Raw genomic sequence first — 23,877 nt, forward strand, 5'->3', positions numbered from 1 at the left:
ATTTAAATTATAGATGAAAAAGTGTGAACATAAAATATAAAAATCCTTAAAATTTAAGTATAAGTTTAAAGTTGTAAAAATAAAAAAGTTATATGGTAGATCTTACGAATCAATTTCCTCCATTTATCCTAGTAAAAATATTCTAACAAAAATGATAAAACTTTATTGTTTAAAAATAATAAGCCGTTCACCAAAAGTTTATGTTTCGCATCTAATTATGCAATGAGTTGAAGAATAATTAAAAGAATTAGGCAACATTGTGAAATAAACCGATACAAAGTACATAATAAATAACACAAAAAGATAAAATTGAATCATTTTCTAATGTATTGTGTAATAATTTTTTTCACACAATCCTTTTAAATTAATTTATACAATAAACACGATATACTCTTATACAGGAATACACAATTGTAATATTAGTCATAAATACACAATGACAACTAATTAATATAAAATAATGTATCCAGTAGACTATTAATTTATCACTTGATTATTAAATACAATGTCCCAAAAGTTCAATATATTAAAAGTTACATTTTTAAAATATTTCAATAATCAGTTAAAAGAGACAACATAATAGTGGGGGATACAAATAATTTGTTTGTTTGATGAAATTAAACCAAAATTATACAATTTATAAAGTACACAATTTGAAAAGAAAATATTGTATTTGGGTAACGAAAACTTATTTAAGACAAAATGGTAAATATATATATATATATATATATATATATATATATATATATATATATTAATGGTTATTTATTAGGTAAGGAAAGAAAAATAGTGATTAATTGACTTTTCAACAAAAGCAATTCATTTGAAAAGTAAGGGTACTTTGTCGAGGACAATTCCAAACCCGTTCTAGATTTTTGCTATAAACCATTCATCCTCTTTCCAACACACGATCTCCTTCCACATCTTCACCCACCGACTAAACCATTTTTCAAGCCAAAACTCCATTGAAGAAAAGTTCCAAAGCAGAGCATGGATAGAGAACAAGAAGAGATGCAATTTGTTGGGTTCTTTGGTGTCTACAAAGAAGCCTCCAAGATCATACTTTCATGGCGGAAAATCTTCTCCTACATCACCCTAACACTCATCCTCCCTCTCTCTTTCATCTTCCTCCTCCACATAGAGGTCTCCTCCCTCCTCTTCAGGAAGATTCTCTACAACTCAATAGTCATGGATGAGACGAAGCCCAACACCCCTCAATACAACAAGCTCTCCGACATGATCTCTTCTGAATGGGTCACTCTTGTGCTCTTCAAACTCGTTTACTTCACTCTGCTTCTCGTCTTCTCCCTCCTTTCCACCTCAGCAGTGGTCTACACCATCGCTTCCATCTACACAGCGAAAGACGTAACTTTCAAGAAGGTGATGAGAGTGGTCCCAAAGGTTTGGAAGAGGCTCATGTTGACGTTCTTATGTGCCTTTGCTGCTTTTTTCGCTTACAATATCGTCACCATGGTGGTTATCTTCTTGTTGGCAATTTCAATCGGGTTCAACACCGGTGGTTTTGTGGTTTTTGGTGTGATAGCGGTTTTGTACTTCGTTGGGTTTGTGTACCTCACCGTGGTGTGGCAGCTGGCGAGTGTTGTGACTGTGTTGGAGGATTCGTGGGGGGTTCGAGCCATGTTGAGGAGCAAGGAGTTAATAAAGGGAAAGATGGTGTTGTCCATATTCGTGTTTTTTACACTTGTCGGGTCTTTTGTTTTGATAAGAATTTTGTTCAAGGAGACTGTGGTGGATGGATGGAGTGTGATTTCTGTGGACAAAACAGCATATGGTGTTCTTTGTTTCCTTCTCTTGTCTTGTTTGTTCCTCTTTGGGCTTGTTGTTCAAACTGTGATCTACTTTGTTTGCAAGTCCTTTCATCATGAGAATATTGACAAGTCAGCTTTAGCAGACTATCTTGAAGTTTATCGAGGAGAGTATGTGCCTTTGACAGCCAAGGATGTTCAGCTCGAGCAGTACCAAGTTTAATGTACAACGTAGCTTTGGTATAAACTAATCAAGCATCATGTGTTTCATAAATTCGGATTCTCTCATGAATTTTTTTATGTTGTTTATATGTTATGTCTTATCAATATACTGATATATACATATATACTTATTTTTATGTTCTAAACAACATTGAAAAACACAGCAGAGAACCTGAACTTGCGTTTGATGATGTGGTTGTATCTGCTGTACTTTATCATCATGTCATCATTTTGAGTGTGAAATTAAAGGGAAAATGAAGAAAACTGATTGAAGAGTTCTTATGTATGTATTTGATTTGCTGCTACAAAATGGAATTCTGATGTTGCTTCTTTTGCAAAGGTGTTAATAAATGGTGCGAGGTATGTTTTGTTTGGTATTAGATTGAGTTTGTGGGTGTGAATAATGTTATGGTAAGCAGTATCTATCAGCATATTAATTTAGGCACTGAGTATGTGGTGGAGCAAAAATAGAATCACGAGTTATAATTAAATGACTCATTTGTTGTTCTGAAATGGTAAGAAAATGAAATTTCATTGGTTACTTCTACAAAAGGAGAAAGGTTGTGAATTAACTATGACCCTACATGAATTTATTTTATTTTATTCTATTTTTACTGCACTTTTTACGATCCTGAAAAGTTCATTTGTAATAAATTGTATTGAACCCCATGGATATCTAGGCAAAATTGAGCATGTATTTAGGAAAAAGAAGAAAAATAGAATCAATTGTTTAGAAATTAAAATTAGTTTCTGCGTTAGCTCAAGTTAAAAAATTTAAAGAAACTATACAAGAGATTTTTTTTATAAATTAGTTTATGCATAAACTAATTTCAATATTTTTCTTATTTTATTTTTTTAGATTTGCTTATGAAGAACTTCAAAATATGTCTTCATTTGAGAGAGTGAATTTTTTTATCACTAATATTACCTATAGATAGGGAAAAAGGGATTTTGAATTTTAATTGGTTTTACAATAAGTTGGATTTCGTTGGTTAAGCTACAAAGGAAGGAGAAATTTCTAAAATAATCTTATTGGAATATGAATGAGAGCTCTGGATGATAATGAAAAATAAATTCAATTTAAATGACAAGTTGATACAAAATGGAATGATAGTTTATCCATAAATGACCACTTAAATGACAAATAGATGTAAAATTGAATTAACTACTCATAAACGACACTCTAGTGAGTAGATGAAAAAGAGAGTAATGAGTGAAAAAAGTTGTTAATATTGAGAGAATGATTCAAAGTTATTCTCCCTTTTTGTAGAGATGTTTTTATATGTATTTTCATATCTTTATATTTTTTTAATAATATATTCATATTAAATCTCATTATATTATTGTAACCAAATAATACAAAATATATATATATATATATATATATATATATATATATATATAATAACAGTATCAAAATAGTAATTGAATAAAGATCAAATAATTTGAGTAAAATTGATGAAATATGTTTCTTATAACAGCCAAATTAAATTTTATTATAAGCTCTTCAAATTATTTAATAAATTAAATGTGTTTTAGTAATTTAAAATACGGATGAATATGAAAATGAGGTATGGGGATAAGTATAAAGAAATGAATAAGATGAGAATGATATGTATATACTCGTTATCATGTCCTCGTATCTAATTTAAAAAATTGAGTATTATCCATATCCATATTTTTAAGATCTAGAAAAAAATAAAATATTTAGAAAGGTGGTAGGTATAAATGTCATTAAGTAAAATAAGAAAAGATAAGTTATACAAAATTGAAGTGTAACATTGGATAGAGTTCTTTCTTATGGGTTGGTGACTATGGGTTTGATCTGTGTTGTATGCATAATACATGTTTTATTTCTTTTATTTAATTATATTATATGAACGTGTATGTGTGATATCGTTTGTAATGTTTGTAATGTTTTATTTCATAAGCATCGTCTACCTTTCCTCTTTAAAGAGAATTATTTTAAATAAAAATATAAGAAGAAAATGGTTGTTTCAAATTCCTTTCGAGAGATTGACAAGCTTTTCATCTTCAACAATTATTTTCTGAACAAGAACGTACATGTGTAAATGTTTTCCATGCAACATTAGATGTACATGGCTTCCTTACTCTACTTCTCTTATACATGACATGAGCCTAGGATTAGTAGTTTCCTTCTTCTTTATAGTAAGGTACAATGTCTAACACAATTAATTGACTTTGCAACATTGGTATTCTACTTTTTCAAAAACGTTAGACTCTCTTAAGGAGATCTTGATGTAGACATGTTTCAGATCCAAACAATTTTTATGTTAAATACTTTGTAAACCAAGAAAATCAACACTCAACCACAAGTGCATCTTGGATGCTTTAGAAGTTCAACTCGTTTTAGATCATGGTGACTAGAAAGAATTCATAATAGAATATTGACGTCCCATTTATATTTATAATAATATGATTATTCTTGAATCGAAGTAGGATGAATGTATAACCAAATCGATGTAGGCTAAAAGTCAAAGTGAACCAGTGCAAGCCAAAGGTTGAGTCAATCCGACACATAACGAAGGTCGAACTGAATCGTCTATAATGGATGGTTAAGACGAGTCAGTTAGACCAAAGGTTGAGATTGATCGAAAAGGCTAAAGGTTGAGACAATTTGACAAGAGTCTAAGGTAGAAATGAGCTTGTATGGACTGAAGGTCATAAAGGTTGGGACAAGTCGAAGGAAGAAACAAGTTAGCTTGGGTTGAAGGTTGAGCTGCTTCAACTCGAGACGAATGTCGAATTGATCGATCATGGTCGAAGGTCAAGAGGAGTTAGTCAAGGCGAAGATCGAGATGACTATACTTGGGGCTGAAGCTTGAAACAAGTCAACCCTAATTAAGGGTTGAGATGAGTCAGTCAAGCCAAAGGTCGAGCCAAGTAGATTGACTCATTTCTGGCCAAATGTTGAGCTAAGTTGGCCTTGGCCGAAGCTCAAGCCAAGTCGGTTCGGGCCCTAAGTTTTAAGAAGTGGACTTTAAGTCTAACTCAACCTTACAAAACCAGCTTGTAAGATAAAATTTGCATCCACTTATATACTATAAATTGACCTTATCTCTAGTTAATGTGAAACTAGACCTTAGTGGATGGTCCGATAATAAGTTGGACAATAGATCCAACAAACAACAAAACTCGTTAGGATAGACTTTAATACCATGTTAAAAAGTGAACTTTAAATCTAACTCAACCCTACAAAACCAACTTGTATATAAGGGAGGTTTGCACCCCACTTATATACTATAAACTGACGTTATCTCTAGTCAATGTAAGACTTCTAACATGAAGTTGAGACGAGTTAATCCGAGTTGAAGGTCGAAAGTAATCAATCCAAGCTAAAGATCAATACGAGTTTGTCAGGCTGAAAATAGAAACGAGTCATAAGATCAAGACAAGTCATTCTATACCAAAGGATAGAAATGAGTTATTCATATATTTTAAAATAAATTTTTTCAAAGAGAAATTAAATTACTAAGGTAGTTAAAATCACAATTATGCTTAAGATCATGAAGGGGTTCGTATAGTCAAAGGATCTTCATTAACGTTGTATCCTTCATAAAAGAGTAGGATAGCAAGAACATAATTTTCTTCACCACCATCTTGGGTTTGACCTTTAACCAAAATAAATGTTTCGTGTGTATTCATAATTTATGTCGATAAAAAGAGAAAATTTTAATTTTTAATTGGATAGTGTGACGGTGTTACATATTTGTATTGATTTTTAATTGGGAAATAAATTTTAATAATAATTGGATGAAATGTGGTGACAACATATAACATTGGAATTTTTTTAGTTACATTAACTTTTAGTTAGATTTTGGTTTCATTTACTTAATAAGGTGAAGAGGGTGCAACAAAAAATTTTAAAAAATGTAAATTTATACGATTTTACAAGTTTGTATGATGATCTTACCAATTCTATTATGTTATGTTACGATTATGCCTGAAATTTAACTTGTAAATTTTATGTAAAATCATAGCAATTTAAATTTCAATTTTAACTAATAAATTAATATATATAAAAAATTTAAAATATATAAAATATTTTAATTACTCCATTCAAATAAAATATTTTAAAATTAAAAAAAAAATTCAACTATAAATAATTTAAATATTATATATTTAATTTTTTAATTACTAAAATTCTTATCTAAACACGATTTAAATTTTATTATAAGAAGTATATAATATGATTTTCTCCCATTAATCAAGGAAGCGTAAAGTGTGGGTGCGAAAACACCGACAACCAAAATAATCACCGCAAAAGGCACGCGACAAACTTTAAACGGGTTTTCCATAACCTTCTATACACTCCTTCACTTCCATCCTTTCCCTTCACTTTCTGCTTCCTTCCACTTTCCATCGAATCGAAGCAATTTCCAAGGAATCGAATAAAAGAAGAAAAAGAAAGAGAAGCAAAACCCTTCTTAGATCCAATCCAAAATTGAACCTATCCATCAAATTAAGAGCCAAGTCCAAGCATTGTCGATTGAATTTCTCATCTGGGATTCTCAATGGATGCTTCGTCTTCCTCGAGTCAACCCGAATTCGATTACTTGTTCAAGCTTCTCTTGATTGGGGATTCCGGCGTTGGCAAAAGCACCCTGCTTTTGAGCTTCACCTCCGATAATTTCGAGGATCTTTCTCCCACCATCGGTTGGTAACATTTAAAATATATATATAATTCTCCCACCCTGCTTTTGTTATCTATTTTTGTAAATTTTAGTTCAAGAGCTTCTCTCTGATGATCGGTGTTAGAAGAAATTATAAGGGGTAGAATTTGTAGTTGAAGGTCTGAAGTGTTAGTTACCTGGTGGATTTGTGATGCGTAGAAATGTTACGAACATACAATACAATCTCTAACACTCCTTTGAAGTACTCTTGAAATTATAAATTTTGGATGGTTCTCACTTCTCATCTATATCCTCTGTCCTGATTTGAAATTTTTTATGATTTGTAATCAATTTCCACCCCCAAAGAGTGTTGCTAGCAGTTTTCTTCTTTTAAGTGATGTGGTAATATAATTATCGATGGAATTGGATGGGGTTGGTTGGTGATGTCTTTCTAATTCATCTAGACTTATAGGGGTTACTTTTATTTTATTAACGTTTCATCCTCGAAGAGCTCATTGAGATCTTGGTACTCATTTTAATTAGTCATGTGTTCTTGTGAACTTAATTGTATGGTTCAGTGGCATTGTAGTCCAAGTTACTCGACAGGGTTGAAGTCGCCACTCCCAATATTAAGGGTGTAAATGAGTGAACCCAAGCCGAGCACTTGAAAGTCCAAGTTTGGCTTGCAAAAACGTATGACTCTGACTGACTCATTTGTTTAAATGAGTCAAAGTTTTTCTTGGCAGCGACTTGTTTAAAAATAAGCAACTTTTAGCTTGTTCATATATAAGTGGATTACAATTTGCTAAATATATCTCGTTTCTTATTTGAGATTAACATGTATACACACTCTATCCCTCACACGAGCTTTTAATGTCAAACCGATGATGCTTGAGCATGAGTCATTTGTATAAGTAAGCCTAAATCTTAGCCATATGCTTAAGATTATTTGGTTGGTAAAACAAACAAGCTTGTTTGAGCAATTAATGAAATAAGCTCAAATAATTTATTACTAGATTAGCTCATTTACAACGCTAACTTGTATATATTTTGACTCCTAATACACAAGTCAGTACCTAGTCTACATGATTGACAGGTTATGGCCAGTCAGATCAGGCTTCATACACTTGATTGTTTACTGGATCTAGTAGTATCTGTTATAGAGGATCAAATCTAAATCAGGATTGGAGAATACTGGCTTCAATGTTGTGTTAAGTAACATTCTATTGTTTCTAATATTTTATTTTGGCTAAAAGAAATATTGAGTGTTTGTCTGCATCAGTCATGATAACCCCATTACGAAAGTTTATATCCATGTGGTTTGTTACATAATTGTAGAGATTCGTGCAATTATTTATGAGAAAGTTATATTTTCTACTCGGTCAAATATGCATTGATTCTTCTTATAATCGTGTTGCAGGTGTAGATTTCAAAGTTAAGTATGTTACAATTGGAGGAAAAAAATTAAAACTTGCTATTTGGGACACAGGTATTTTCAATTATAATTTCTTGATAGGCCAAATCCCTTTTATTCTGTGTTGTTTGCTTTTGTTGTATACTTTCAAATTCTATAGTAGTTGGGGTTTAAGGAAAATAACTTTTACCATTGCTATGAACTCATACTGCTAAGTGAGCGTGAAGCTATGGAGCTCTCATGTTTTGATCTTTAGTTATAACATTTTCCATCACAACTGAAATGAAATTTTTGAAATTTATTTTTGAATATCTCACTGTTGGTTCATTAACATATATTAGGATGCAACCTGGATTTTGAGATCAAGATTAAAAATCTTAGCGCTCAGCTTTAAACAGAATTGGGAAAGTTCTGTAACATTGTTTAAAGTCAGCATATTGGAATGCATCTTCTCAATGATATTGAAGTTGCTAATTGATTAGTATAGTATATCATAGAATTATATCTCAAATATATTTTGTTGATATTCAGCATATATACAATGTATATTTAAGAGAACACGAAATGCGCTGCCTATTTTGTGCAGTATATACAGAGATCAGAAGCATCTGATATACTGAATTCTGCATTTGTTGCAAATTTGTTTAACTTATCCTTTAAAGAATGCAAATTTGTTTACCTTATCCTTTAAAGAAGTCATATCATTTGAATAACTTAATTGCAATACTTTGTATTTTCTCTTTGTGCAGCGGGGCAGGAAAGGTTTAGAACACTTACTAGTTCATATTATAGAGGAGCTCAAGGAATAATTTTGGGTATGTTTCATGATTTTCTCTGTACTTCGCAATATTTTTTTTTGCTATTCAATGCATATGCTGTACACTTCATTTCTTATTTGTTTAATTTTTGGTATCTTGTTCAACTGTAAATCATACAACATGGCTCTGTATAGTTTGCACATATTTCAATTTTATCAATTATGAATATATACTGTATAAATTTAACAAACGGGTGATTAAAATGAATTCATTGATGACATGTATGTTGTCATTGTTTTCCTTTGATGATGACCTTGCATGTGTATGGTGTCATTAAATGCTGAATTTATTGTTGTGCATAAAACACATTTTGTCAAATGATTTTGCAAGTTTATTATTATATGTGAAGAGCTGTCCAGTGGTAAGGTTACACCTTGGTACGTTCCCTAGTGAGGAGCCTTCCAGCACTTGGTATGGTGAGATGTCATGGTTAAGTTTCTGTCAGCGATATGACCTTGACTTGCAGGAAATTTGCTTCAGATTGAATATATCGTAAACTAAATACAACTGCAACGAGAATGTTGGACATATTCCATAGATTATTTATAGATGTTGGACGTGTTTTCTTTCCAAATATGATGTGACTGTTTAAATTGTTTAAGCATAGAATCATATTCTTCTGCAGTTTATATTATAAGTCTATTCAACGATTCTTGGTTGTTTGTGTACAGTATATGATGTCACAAGGCGGGAAACTTTTACGAATCTATCTGATATATGGGCTAAAGAAATTGACCTTTACTCAACCAATCAAGATTGCATCAAGATGCTTGTAGGAAACAAAGTTGATAAGGTGTGTTGTTAGTGAACTTTTGTGTTACTCTTAGTTCTAAGAAATTGAGGGTCATTCTTGATTCATTAATACTGAAAGTTTCAAATGCTGCTCATGTGAACTGTCATATTCAAAGTTGGCATGGAAGAAAGTAATCCTCGTCCTAATAGGCTCTCTTATTTCAGGAAAGTGAAAGGGTTGTCAGCAAAACTGAAGGGATAAACTTTGCAAGGGAATATGGATGTCTGTTTACTGAGTGCAGTGCAAAAACAAGAGTCAATGTTGCACAATGTTTTGATGAGCTTGTAATGAAGGTACACATATAATGCAACTCTTCCAAAATCCTCAAATCAAGGAAACAGCAAGCAAGGGGACACTAAAATATTTGAAATGGTTATTATTGCTATTCTTGTGTTCTTTGGTGATGCCTTCTCATAAAATATTTTTGGAACAACTTGACTTCAAGCAATGAAATGAATAGTAACTTGGGAAACTTTGTTACGATGAACAGAATTAGCCTCTTGTTATTAGGATACAAGCTGTGGGAATGGTTGAAAAGAGAAGTGAAACCTATTATATGGTTGAAAATATTTTCTATCACAATTAAAGATTCTTAAGTTTATTAATGCAACAAAAATTACCCGTATGCTGCAGCCAGTATGCCTGTTATATGGGATATAAATCTCCAAAATAAAACAAATCCTGGCCCTATGGGAAGGGAAATCTTAGTTGTCTGAGATAACTGGAACCAAAAGAAACAATAGAAAATAAAATACAAAACAACTGACAAAATGCCCAAACTTTTGTATGTCCCATCTATTTTTGTTCACAAAGTACTATTTCTTATTGACATAGATTGCAAGATTTACTTTTTGGAAACTTTTTGTCAATAGAATTTAGGGTGTTGTTACTTCTATTTATTTGTATAAATTACAAGTCAACACCCTCATAAAAATGAAAGAAATGCTTCAAATTTGAGTTTTCATGTTTATCTGCAGATTTTGGAGACACCAAGTCTCTTGGCTGAGGGCTCATCTGGTGGGAAAAAGAACATCTTCAAGCAGAAAGCACAAAATTCTGATGCTACAAGTGGTGGCTGCTGCTCATGATTTACATGTTTAAGGGGGCTTTCACCTTCCACTTCTTGGTATGATCTGGATTTCAAGGGCAATTAAATTCATTACGTGTAACAAAATAACTTTATTATAGCATGTATATCAAGATTAAATTATTTTTCTTCTCAAGAATTTACCTTATGTTTAAAGATCTCCATGTTATTTGGTTTGAGCAATCATCTGGGCATAGTTATAGTGCACCTGCATATGAATACTGTTTGTATATATAACGCTTTTGATGTTTTAACATGATCAACGCTGTGCTTCAAGGGGACATTTTTCGTCGACAAACGCGTAGCAGTTATTAAGCTACCATCTTCTTCGACGTAAAAGTAGTATGCAACATCATATATTTGTTTAATCTGCAATCGAGTGTTCAGATATGGCAAAGCAGTAAATTCATAGCCATGACCCAACGTATCTTGTTATCAAATTAACAACTAATTATTCATGGTCATTGCATATTAGAGTCAAATTATAATTAGAAAAGAACGATTGGAAGATTACCTTAATTTAACTCAGTGGATTGAGGACAGGGCAAAAGAAAACACTTTGCATCATGCTTTAAATGTGTATAGTCTTAATTAGAAGCCTGTCAGATATTGTCATTTCATAATGCTGATAAGGATTGATTTACCTCTGAAACATGAATTCTTATGAGAGGTTATGTACTCGACGGTTGACATTTAATTAAAAATATATCACACTAATCTTAAATTCAATGAAGTGCATGTTTGTATTATTAAATTGTTAAAATCTAGAATACTTACAGTTTTTCTCGGAAAAATGTCTATAACACCTTGTAAAGGACAATATCCCAAAATAAAAAAAATGGTAACGTAATAATTTGTGGCCGCTGTAAATGGTCTTTTTCTGCAAGTAGCACAAATCAAACGTTCTGATTCATATTATTATTACCTTCTTTCCTTTAACAAAAATATGTTGGTGGGGGAAAAATCCTGAAGATATTTGTTGAAAATGGTTCAGTAAAGACTTATTACAAGCTAATATTTTTTAGTTTGTTTAAAATACAAAGATGTTACTACTAATTAAGAATATGTATTTTTATTTTAATTGATATAGTAAACCGAAGTTACTATTAGTCCTTTTAGTTTGGATTATTTACAATGTGTTTGTTTTTTAGTAATTTATTTAAATTATGTGGGATAGAGAGAATTTCAGCACGTCCGATATTATATCACCCAAACAAATTTCTCTAAAATATTTCTTAAGAAACTCTAATACATGAAAGTGTATTTTTAAGTCTAAGTTAATATAATAAAATCAATTTATTATGTATATGATGACATAATAAGCCAACAAGCATATCAATAATGAACAAAACTAAGAAGTGTAAGAATTTAAGATAGAGTACTAGAACTAATAAATATTTTAAAATAATAAGATTGAGTATTTTAAAATTAAAATAATTCGCTAATATAAATAGAAATTTTAAATTCGTCTCATTATTTAAAATACAAATCATTTCTCTAAAACTATTCTTTTTAGTTTTATCTTCCTTCTCTTTATGAAGTCTTTCTTCTTGATAATTTGTTTAACGACCAGGAAGTTTTTATGAGATCACAACTGAGTAATCTTTATTTCTACCCAATTAGTTTTTCGTTTGGAGTAAGTAAGTTTCTATCTTTTTTTTCTTTTGTTTTTTTTATGATCATGCTTAGGAAATCTCACGCATATATCATTGGTGTTCATTTTTTGGTTCTTTGTCAATCTGTGGTCCTAAGAGGTCTTTTCTACCACAATTTAGTGATTCGTAGGTGTTTCTAAAGATCATTGTGCGGAGCAAAATGTGTTCATTCTTAAAGTTTCGTAACTTCAATGTAAGGTAAGGGAAACTAGTTGTTTATCTTTAAATTATGTTTATTGTAAAATTTTGGTGCTTGCATGTATAATAATTTGATTAAATCATAATCTGAATATTTATGTTACTATTATTTCGTTTAAGTAAGTATATTTGATTAATTGATGATTAATTTTAGGTGAGGTGTAATTTTTGATGCTGTTGTGATGATGAATTGTATGTTATGATGTTGTGTTGATGAATTAACTTGGTTGGAATGTTTAAGAGTTGAAGAGTCATCAAAGTTGTGGGCTTTGTAATCAAAATGTGGATTTTGATGGGCAAGTTTTTAACAAAATGGTAGGAGTCAGAAATGTGAAATATTAGGTCTTAATTCATGTTAATTAAACCTTGTTAACGTCTTGGGTTGATGAAAATCTGATAAGCAAAGAAGTGTCAATGTGGTGGTTTTAGAAGAGTTTAAGTCCATTTTTGGGTTTTGACAATTGAGATTTTGAGATAAGGGTTAAATGAGAAAAATCAAAAGTTCATGGTCCTTTCTTAGGTTATATAAGACTTGTCTAGAGGTTGAATTACATGAAATCTAGTATGGAGTATGTATGTTGTTATTGTATGATGTTTTAAGTTCAACTTCGAGGTTTTAAGTAGTGAAGATCTAAAGTATAGAGGTTGTAATGAATTTAAGGTGTTGGGATATGTTATTAAGTCAATTATGACTTATTAAGACTCTTAGTTTGTAGAAATTTGAGTTAGAAAGTGTTGTTTTGAGTTTAGGCATTTTTGGAGTTGTCAAATGAACTTAATGCACCTAATTTCGGGTTTAATAATTAAATGAGTATTTTATTTTAATTCTAAATATATAAATTCTAGGGTGTAAGGAATCAATTTGATCACTAGAACAAGTCAAGTGCATCAAAGTCCATGAAAACAATGTTCACTCAATTGATATGGTGCTAAGCACCCCTCGAGCGCCCCATGAGCGCCCCTTTCCAATGTCGCTAGGGCTGAGCGTCGGGTTTCTGGGACTAAGTGCCACTTTCCAGTGGCTGTAACGCTGAGCACTAGTTTCTTGGGCTGAGCGCTACTTTTGTATGGATGATTTTAAAGGGGGTTTTGTACTGTTTAGTGGTTCTTATTGGACTGGTTCTTATGTATTGATGTATATGTAATGGTTTTATGTGATTTCTTACCTTATTTATGTGAAATATATGTATATGATTATGTGGAAAATATTAGGATGGTGATAAGTATGTTGTTGTTTAAGTGAATTATTGATTGACGTAATTCCATGACCTCTTGGAGAAGTTACATGGTGGGTGCCCTATAATATTGTAAGTATGAATATAGGAAGCTCAATCTTGGGGTTCATCCTAACACTCTAATGATCACTTATTCTCAAGTAGAGAGAGGTAAGGTATGTGATGAAAGTAGTAAGAGGTCATAGTTTATGGGTTTTACCTTGGCGTAAGGCAAGTGATAACGAACTAACCTTATATCGTAGCTTGGGGTGCGTCAGCTGATTCACCATTACAAGTACACGAACTATCATAGCTTGATATTCATAGTATATATGGATGATCAAGTTTAAGTCTGTTGCATGATTAAGATGGATGTTTATATTGTGTGAAGTGTAATACATCATGTAATGCTATTTTATTATGATAAATTGTTTTATGTAATGTGTGAGAAGAACATTGATACTGAAGGGGCAAAATGGGCAAAAGAAATAAGGGGTGAGGATGAGTTAGTTAGAGACCCAGGACACCTGGCACCTGCTGTAGAAGCTAGTGGTAGACAACAGCACGTGAGAGAGAGAAAGGTGAGCACACGGTTGAAGGATTTTTAGTGGAGAAATAAGGGATACAAAAGGGAATGTAGTGGCCTCTAGGAGATAGGCAATGATTGAATAGTCTCTCTCTCTTGGATGTATTTCTTTCTATTGCTGAAGTTTTGGAAGAGGTAGCACGTTGTACCCTGTGTTTCTTTCAATTAAAAGGCAAGAACCAACCCTCAGTCGGTGGGGTTCTGGTTCATTCGATTTTGGTGCTCGTTTTTCTATGCTTATCATTGTTGCATTGATTTCTTTATATTACATTTTACCACTAGCTTACCTTTGCTTTTGTGTTGTTTGTTTGTAGGTTGTTTTTCTCTTTTGGAATGATTATCTAAATTGTGTGAATTTAGTGAAATGTCTTTTCAGATATTCCCGCGAGAGGTGAGGGTGAAGTAGATGGGTTGTTAAATAGTTCTACATATAGAGATATTGTCTTTTATAGGTTTGTTTTCTTTTAATGATTTTATGTAATATTTTATTTTAGTAATTTTATATTATTATAATGAGATGGTACATTTATAATGGATTTAAAGTATGAAATGATTTTAAAACTTTGTTAGTTGGTGTGTTTTCGAAGTTTTAATAAAATTTGAAAGATTTTAAGATGTCATCTTAGGGTTGAATAGGCAGCATATTTTCTCTATTTTGGTAACTATGACAGGCGGAAGAGAGTTTGTTTACTTTTTAAAAATCTAAACTTAATTAACTTGAAATGCGTTAGGAAAAAAAAAGTCAAATAAATACTTAGTCATTTGAACAATCTTTAACTTTTAATAATCTCTACATTTAAAATCATAAACTAAAATTTATAGAAACATTAGAAATGAAATTATATTAACAAATAATTTGCATGACGTCAAAGATTTTACTGGGACTCGCAACTCTACTTAAACTCATCGTTCAACTTGTATTGAATTGGAGTTTCATTATAGGTTAAGTTATAAATAACTTGTAGTGTTGAATTTGTCCACAGTTGGTTCTATGGTGTAGTGGTTAGCACTCTGGACTTTGAATCCAGCGACCTGGGTTCGACTCCCGGTAGGACCTTTTCCTTTTTTCTTTGTCAAAGTTCTTTTCCTTTTTCTTTTTTTTTGTCAAAATTCTTTTCTTTATAGTCTTCAGGTCCAGATGATATCGAAAAAGGTGCACTGACACCAATACACAAAATGATGACGCAACTTTCAGGCAGAGAAAAAGAAAAAACAGTTTTATTTTCCATTTTCAATTTTGATATAAAGTATTTCCGAAATCCTGAAAGCCCAAGAAAGAAGGAAGAGAGAAAAAAGCAGCATTGAGAAGTCCAAAAGGAAAGGCCCACAGACAGCTCCAAAAGCCACTCTCCATCTATTGATTGTATTCCGAAACGAAAATGATGATGATGAGATAGGCACTGTCACTGGGACACAATGCGCTTAAAAAACTGTTTTCTCCCGCGAAAAAGCACTTCCCGTGAATTACAATATTGCGCATCAGAACTGTAAAGCCTACACTTCCTCGTGACCCCTTCCCCTTCTCTTCCATTCGTTTTTCCTTCTCTCTTTCTCTTTTTCTTTCTCCTCTTCGCTTCTCTTCTCAGGTTTGCGTATTGCCACGCACCATGGTCAAGGAAACGGAGTACTACGATATCCTCGGGATCGCTCCCTCTGCCTCCGAAGACCAAATTCGCAAGGCCTATTACCATAAGGTTATTCAATCTACTTCAACTAACTATTCTCCTTCTTGCTTTGATTTGATTTAACTTTCTTTTTTCTCATTTTCTTAATTGCTTGGTTACTGCTACAGGCAATGCAAGTTCATCCCGATAAAAACCCGAACGATCCTCGCGCTGCCGAGAAGTTCCAGGTAGCTCCACTCCACCACTGCAATCTCTCACGCTTAACTATAATTTAATCGTAATGCACTCATACAATCATATATTGCGGTATAATTGCTTTAAACTATGTAAAAAACATATCAAAGGGATTTTCCAATTAATAATAATAATAATAATAATAATAATAATAATAATAATAATAGTAATAATGATGATTCAACATTCTTAAATACTGTTATATTGCTTTTCCACAGTATATAATCTATTTTAATATTATGGTTAGAGAAAAAAGATACTATGTTTGTGTGGAGAAATTTTTTTATAAATATTTTCAGGAAAAAAATTGTTTTTTTATAAGTTAAAATTAGGTTATGTGTAAATTGAAAATAATAATTTAAAGAGATTATATGAAAATAATTTTATAAATCAATTGATGCAAAAACTGTTTTTTCTATATTAGAAGGACTTTGTGAACAGGTATTCGTGTAATGTTTTTAAGTATATGTTTAACTTTTTGTGTTAGCAGATATTGGGTGAAGCCTACCAAGTTTTGAGTGATCCGGTTCAGAGGAATTCGTACAATCAAAATGGGAAGCATTCTGTATCGAGGTACTTATGATGATGAGGATTTTCAGCTTAAATACCATTGTGGAACGTCATTGTATTTGCTAACAATCTGATTTGATTAGCTTTAATTATTGTGATGAATGTTATTAAAATAAAGAAAGAAATACTAGGCCTGATTAGCGTTCAATGGTAATGTTACTTTTACCCAAGGCTTTTGGCACATAATAGTCATTGTAATTTGTGAATACACATCTGAGCCCCAATCTTACCTTGACTTGACTAAGAGTACAATCTGGGTTAAGAAAGTGCAAATTCCTCGTTCCTCATGTGTCATAAAGAGAAAGAAAAGTAAGAAAATAATAAGACTATGGTCGAATAAATAAAAATCAAAAGAGGATCAGTATACGCTCTGTTTTATTGTCTTAAGGGTTCATTGGTATTAATAATTTAATTAAGGAGTTATTTATTTAACAAAAGATTTAATTGTAGAAAAACCTTAATTTAGTAAACTCATTTTAATCAGCTTCGTAAATTATAATTGAAATACAGTTAAAAAATAAATCATGATAAGTTGAAAGCTTCCTAAATTATCAGCTAGAATTGGTCCAGTGACTTAGGGTTTAGGGAGTTTAACTTGGATTGTAGGATCAAACAAGTCATTTAAAAGTAAAGGTGTCCTTAATCTTAATTGTGATCTTCCCTGAAGAAGTTTTTCTTTTAATACATTAATGAATGGATTCCTTGACAGGGAAACTATGCTTGACCCCATGGCTGTCTTCGCCCTGCTCTTTGGAAGTGAATTGTTTGAGGACTACATAGGGCATCTGGCTGTGGCATCAATGGCTTCTTCTGAGCTTGCTGATGAAAGTGAGGATCCTGATAAACTGAATGAGAAGTTAAAGGCAAGAAAGTTTTACATTAACTTTTCATCATTCCTTTGGCTGTATTAATGTGATTTTTGTTAGAGAAAAAAAACTAACGTTATTGGGCCTTTAGGTTGCTATAATCGTTTTCAATTATAGGTTTCCCGATCTCACTGTATTTCATTTTTGAACAGAATAGCCGTTTTTAAGTAATGTTCGATCGATTACATATTAATTAATATTCGATTGATTGGTACGAGGTTATCAGTAAAAAAAGATTTGTCTAAGTCACTTTTTTGTTTTTGTCCAAGTTACTTCTTTTTTTTGGTGAGAGGTTATGGACAAAAAAATTTGTCTAAGTCACTTTGTTTTTGTCCAAGTTACTTCTTTTTTTGCCAAGTTTCTTCTCTTTTTGTCTAACTCACTTCCTTCTTTTTTCTTCTTTTTTTCTTTTGTGAGTTTTTTTTCGCACCTTTCTCTTTTAATATCAAACTACAAAAAATAAAAAAAGTAAAATTATTCTTCAAAACACATCAAATTAATCTTCACTACTTCAGCATTGACTTCTAAGTTAATAAAATTCACATTTTCTTTTGTTGATCAATGAATCAAAACGTCTCACTAATGATAAATCGTGATTTTAAGATAAACAAAAGTTGCTCCAATTGAAAGGAAAAGGCAGGTCGTGTCAGAAATTTGTGTTATTGCCATAGTAAACCAAAATTATGAGCTTCTACATATTCGACAATTTCCTAATTTGATATTGTTCTCTTGTAAAAAATCATTTATACTCTATCACTGATTTTTCTGCTAGGAAACTGAAATATGTGCACAATCCCTACTGTCATATATTGCTTCTGGATCTTTTGTTCAATATTTCCCTTGACTTTGAGTATATAAATAGACGATTTTATAACCATTCCACTTCATTAAGTTCTTGGACTCATTTAACCTTGTTGCATCAGCTGGTGATAGACAATGACATTGACAATTTAGCTATGCTTTATATAGTTGATTTGAGAGAAAAGCGGCGAGAGGTTTTCATTTTCTTTTAATTTTACCTTCATTTTCTATATTTCATATAGGCTGTCCAAAGAGAAAGGGAAGAAAAGCTAGCAAGAAATTTGAAAGATTATCTTGCCCAATATGTTCGTGGTGACAAAAAGGGATTCTTCCTACGAGCAGAATCTGAAGCAAGACGGCTTTCTCGTGCTGGTTAGTGAACTTTGAGCTGCCTTTATTTGTAATACTTGGGACGAACCACATGATGCCATCGCTTATCATTCAATGTTGTAAACGTTGAACCTTAAACAGAGGATGCCCCATGAAACTCCTAACATTTCTCTGATTGAAATTTAAACGACTTAGGCCAGACATTTTGCCATAAAAAAAACTCGAATGGTTTTCCTCATGATAGATGGTACAGAATCTCATAGTAAAGACTGACATCATGAATAATTGTTCGTAGCATGTTATTTATCGATGACATAATCAATTAGATTAGTCTCCGCTGTCTCTGAATGCAGCATTTGGAGTTGACATGTTACATACCATCGGCTACATATATTCAAGACAGGCAGCGCAAGAACTAGGGAAAAAGGCCATTTATCTTGGGGTGCCATTTTTGGCTGAATGGGTACGCAATAAAGGACATTTCTGGAAATCACAACTCACAGCTGCTAAAGGTTAGTTACATTACCAAAGCCTCACTTAACAGTCTGTTGCATTTCCTGAGGTTAGCTATTTCAAATGATGTTTTAATTTTATTGAGCACATGCAATTTAGGTGCTTATCAGTTAATTCAGCTTCAAGAAGACATCCGCAAGCAATTTAAAATGGATAGTAGTAGTGGCCCTGAAAATGATGTTGACTCTCACATTCGCCTCAATAAGGACACATTGATCAGTTCCTTGTGGAAGTTAAATGTAGTGGACATAGAAGTTACCCTTGTACACGTGTGTCAAATGGTGAGTTCATAACTCATTTTAATTATTTAACACGAAGGGATGCACTTTAGTAGCTTCATAGTTGATCAGTACACATGTTATTGTATTAATTGTCGTTTATCCAGATACAATGAAGCTCTTGGAGCAAAAAAGTAACTACTATTTCCACGCGCTGAAATGGTTAATAGTATGTTAGCTAGAAAGCCTGAGACAGTAAAGCCTAACATAGTCCGAGACGAGTTATAATGAATTCTATATGACTTCTTTTTTTTATCGCCTGCGACCAGAACAAAAGACGTGAAATGGCTAACTAGCATATTGTTCTTCATACATTTATCGTTGCAGGTGCTAAAGGAAAACAATGTCAAGAAAGAGGAACTTAAAGTTCGGGCTACTGCTCTTAAAATTCTTGGGAAGATATTTCAGGTGCATATTCAGTTACCTTAGCAACTAGCTTTCAGGTTTCTCTGAATATATGCTGTCAATTGTTCTTCATAATAACTTTTGGGTAAAATAACATTTTATTCCTATAATATATGACTGATTTCGTTTTATACTTTTAAAAATATCGGTTTGCTTTAATTCCAATTAAATATTTATTCATTCTATTATATAATGTCATGTTAACGATGACGTGACCAGTAGAAAATATAAAACTATTCCAATGTTTTCTGAATAATACTAAAATGAATATATTTCAATATAAAGTGAACTAAAATGAAAATATTTAATTATAAGAAATAATTCTTTTTTGCTGCTTGTTAGAAATACTTCCTTTTTTTGTACTTATAAGAAATACTCATACTGCAAACTTTATAGTTTTATAGGTTTCCCCCTTAAAATAAGACAAATATATATATATATATATATATATATATATTACAGAGATATAAACAATTTCTTAAAGTAGATCCATGAAAACATATACTACATCACTAAAACATTGTTTCAGTGTAACTTTTGTTATCTGCACGATGCTCTGCCCCATGCCACCCTTTCCCCACGGTCTAAGCATGATATCTATCTGTCTCTGACACTAGGTAAACTTCAAAATGTTTAGATACATAAAAGAAAATCAAAGACAATTATGTACCTTTCATAATATAACAGTGAATCTGTGTCTTCATATATAAATTCTTTGCAATTTGCATATTATTTTAAGGCCAGATTCGTGCCCCACAAGGGCGCAAAGCAAGTTACCATCATCAAGTTTGCTGATAAAACTAATGCTTCCTTCAGGACAAGTATCCAAAAGGAGAAACTTTGAGGAAGAAGATTGCAGCTAGTTCTGATGACGAAGGAAGCACTTCTGATTCTTCAGACGATGAATCGCCTAGAGCAATTTCCTATCGAACTCCCTTTTTCACGCAGGTATATGTGGAAATATTTACAACTAATCACAAAAATTATGTTTATACCACCATGTATTCACGATACTCTGATTACGAAAATACGTACACATTTATTCTTTCTTCTGCAGGGTCTCGGTAGACTTTTCAAATGCCTCTGTAATCCAGCATTTGATGTGGATGATGAAGAGATAGTTTACAAAAGCAAATGACTCATGAACTTAAAGACACTACGAAACAAAAAAATCAGTCCTTTCAATATTTTGTTCGTGAGATGATATACTAAAAGGACTTTTCTGATACCCTCTGAACGTAGTTTTGGGAAGAATGGGGCAAGCCGTGAATAATCAATCATATTTCGTTGCTTGTTGTCATAGTCTTCGCCCTCAAATTTTACATGTGTCATAACACTTGGTCAAGTGTAACATTTCTGTCAAATCCACAACACTTTTCTTTTTCTCTTTTCCTTTTGTATCTCACAAAATTGGAAATGAATAGTAACTTCTATATCGAAATTCAAAATGTCATGCTTTTAGCAAATTATCGATTCCAAATACGGCACTATGAATTTCTTGACACTACCGTATAATACTATTACACTAGCAAATGAGTATCATAGTTTTAGATGCTGACTTTTCTTATATAAGCATGTTATTTTTTGTTTATTACTAGCAAGGATTCAATTTTTTTGTTAAAAAATTATTATTATATAAATTAATAAATAAAAGGATAAAAATAAGTGTATCTGTGAGTAAGTTTTTTCATAAAAACTTATCAGAGATAAAAGTAACTGAAGAACCTTTTTCGTAAACCAATATTGGTTCATACAAAATAAAAAATATAACTTTCTACTTATTGTGAAATATTGCAAATAAATTTTAGTTTATAACTGTCTCATAAAAGTGTTCGTGGACATGAAAACCGTTTTTGACGGATCAGTAAACTTGAATGTATTGCATTGTAGATGGAATTTAAGAAGATGAAAAAACTTTTCTATTCACTTTAGAGGAAATGAAGTTGATGTTGCAGATAGAAAAGCGGGATCGTTCATCAACTCACATCTTTCGTATTAGCATATATTTGAAGAAAAGTGTTGTATTTTTATTATATTATCCCTGTGATTTTAATAATAATAATAATAATAATAATAATAATAATAATAATAATAGTAATAATAATAATAATAATAAAAACAATAATATTATATTTTTTTTTTTAAAAATTAATTTTTATTTTTTTCTCTTTCTATAATAATTTTTACAATTATATATAATATTAACAATTACAATTTTATATTACTTTTACTATTAAAGGTATTTTAGTAATATTTAATTATTATCAATTAAACAATTTTTTTATTTGTCACATTGGTCAAATTCTAAACTAATTTTCGCAAATTTTACTTCAAAATTCATTCTCACTCACCTCCAAATCTCTTCAAACAAACAATAATCAATTCACTCTCAAATCTCCTCAAAATTCATCCACCCATTCTCCCCCAAATCAATCATTTAAAGTGAACACACCCTAAGTGAGACATAACTTACTATGAGCAGAACATATAAGTTTTGGTATCCTCAAAATGGTTAGAGCAGTGGCTTGATTGTAAACAATATATTCAGGCTAGACAAGTCTCAAACCATTGTGCTCTGGTTCTTAAAACATCAATTATTGACTTGGGTCTGAAATACATAGAAAGGGTTTAACGATACGGTGAAAAGTGTTGGGTTATTGGGCTCCCTTCCTATGTGGAGAATAGGCTCAAATAATGTGGACCTTTATGTCTCACTAGGTTAAATAGAGATGGGTCAGATTAGTAGGAAACATTAGAGTCATTTGAAGAGAGGCAAAAGCCAAGTGAGAGAAAAATGAAGAGAGAAAGTTATTCCTGCATAACCCTAAACCTGCATTGGTGTTTTCATCGCTGTGAATTCGTTCATTGTTGGATCGAGCTGATTTTTGGACAGTAGGTTCCAGACATATGGTTCTTCATTCTAATTGTTCGGATCGTCAATCAGAGGTCTAGATCTGGAGAAATCGGTCCTGCACCAATAGCCCTGTTTAGGAGAATTTTCACCTTCTCTGTTCTCATTTGTAAGCATTTGTGCTTATTTAAATTGGCTTATTGAACACACCATTTGGTGTTATTATTGGAGACTCTTTTGTATCCTATTATTGATCATAGTGGATTTTTCTTTGGTCTGGACGACTTGTGATTTTTACCCTTGCATTGAGGGATTTTACACGTTAAAAATTGTTAGTGTCTCTTTGTGATTTGGATTCTATTTTTGTTCTATTTGTTTGGTGCTCCTCACAGATTCTCGCAAGAAGGGGGATTGAACTTTCGCTGCGTTATTACTTTTTTCTAAGTTGTTATATTTTTTGGCCCTTCCCGCATTAGAGTGGCATCAGAACTCTTTGTTTAAGGGATTGTTTAGTTTGCGTGAATGCTGGAGGCACATACAAAATTGATTCTTTTGAACGGATAAAATTATCACCTATGGAAAGACAAGATGAAGGACTTGCTATTTGTGAAAAATTTGCACCTTCCTGCTTTTGCTTCCAATAAGCCTAAATCCAAGTCAGATGAAGAATGAGATTTTGAACATCAACAGGTATGTGGATTTATCAGGCAATTTGTTGATGATAATGTTTATAATTTTGTTCCTAATGAGACACATGCGAGAATCCTAAGGAATAAGCTTGAGTCCTTGTATGCTTCTAAGTCAAGGACTAATAAATTGTACTTGTTGAAAAATTTTGTGAAGTTGAAGTACAAGGAAGGAACTCTTGCTTCAAATCACTTGAGTGAATTTCAAGGACGCTATGATCAATTAGCAGGAGTAGGTATAAAATTTGATGATGATCTATTGGGCTTATTCCTATTAAACTCTTTACCGGATTTGTGGGAGACATTTAGGGTTTCCATGATAAGTGCTACC

General features: G+C 31.9%; 3 protein-coding genes and 1 non-coding gene across 4 annotated transcripts; all 4 read left to right on the forward strand.

Moving 5' to 3' along the window:
• The first annotated feature begins 871 nt into the window (after positions 1-871).
• Positions 872-2,368, forward strand: LOC124836527 (uncharacterized). Its single transcript, XM_088101422.1, has one exon. It carries the CDS (start codon positions 991-993, stop codon positions 1,987-1,989), a length of 999 nt encoding a protein of 332 aa, XP_087957548.1. The 5' UTR covers positions 872-990; the 3' UTR covers positions 1,990-2,368.
• A 3,869-nt stretch (positions 2,369-6,237) lies between these two features.
• On the forward strand, positions 6,238-11,015 carry LOC124836526 (ras-related protein RABC1). Its single transcript, XM_047311695.2, has 6 exons — positions 6,238-6,665; positions 8,043-8,111; positions 8,786-8,851; positions 9,526-9,647; positions 9,812-9,940; positions 10,625-11,015. The coding sequence occupies exons 1-6, from the start codon at positions 6,524-6,526 to the stop codon at positions 10,733-10,735; spliced, it is 639 nt and encodes a 212-aa protein (XP_047167651.1). The 5' UTR covers positions 6,238-6,523; the 3' UTR covers positions 10,736-11,015.
• A 4,357-nt stretch (positions 11,016-15,372) lies between these two features.
• Positions 15,373-15,444, forward strand: TRNAQ-UUG (transfer RNA glutamine (anticodon UUG)). Its single transcript has one exon. It is a non-coding gene; the product is annotated as a tRNA-Gln (tRNA).
• Positions 15,445-15,796: 352 nt separating this feature from the next.
• On the forward strand, positions 15,797-21,488 carry LOC124836520 (DNAJ heat shock N-terminal domain-containing protein). The gene is made up of 10 exons (XM_047311691.2): positions 15,797-16,081; positions 16,180-16,239; positions 16,737-16,819; positions 17,526-17,679; positions 18,726-18,855; positions 19,167-19,325; positions 19,426-19,607; positions 19,932-20,012; positions 20,826-20,957; positions 21,067-21,488. The coding sequence occupies exons 1-10, from the start codon at positions 15,995-15,997 to the stop codon at positions 21,145-21,147; spliced, it is 1,149 nt and encodes a 382-aa protein (XP_047167647.1). The 5' UTR covers positions 15,797-15,994; the 3' UTR covers positions 21,148-21,488.
• The last annotated feature ends 2,389 nt before the right edge of the window (positions 21,489-23,877 follow it).

This window comes from Vigna umbellata, chromosome 1 (assembly GCF_029865625.1).
Source record: "Vigna umbellata cultivar VRB3 chromosome 1, Vumbellata_1.0, whole genome shotgun sequence".
Taxonomy (NCBI): domain Eukaryota; kingdom Viridiplantae; phylum Streptophyta; class Magnoliopsida; order Fabales; family Fabaceae; genus Vigna; species Vigna umbellata.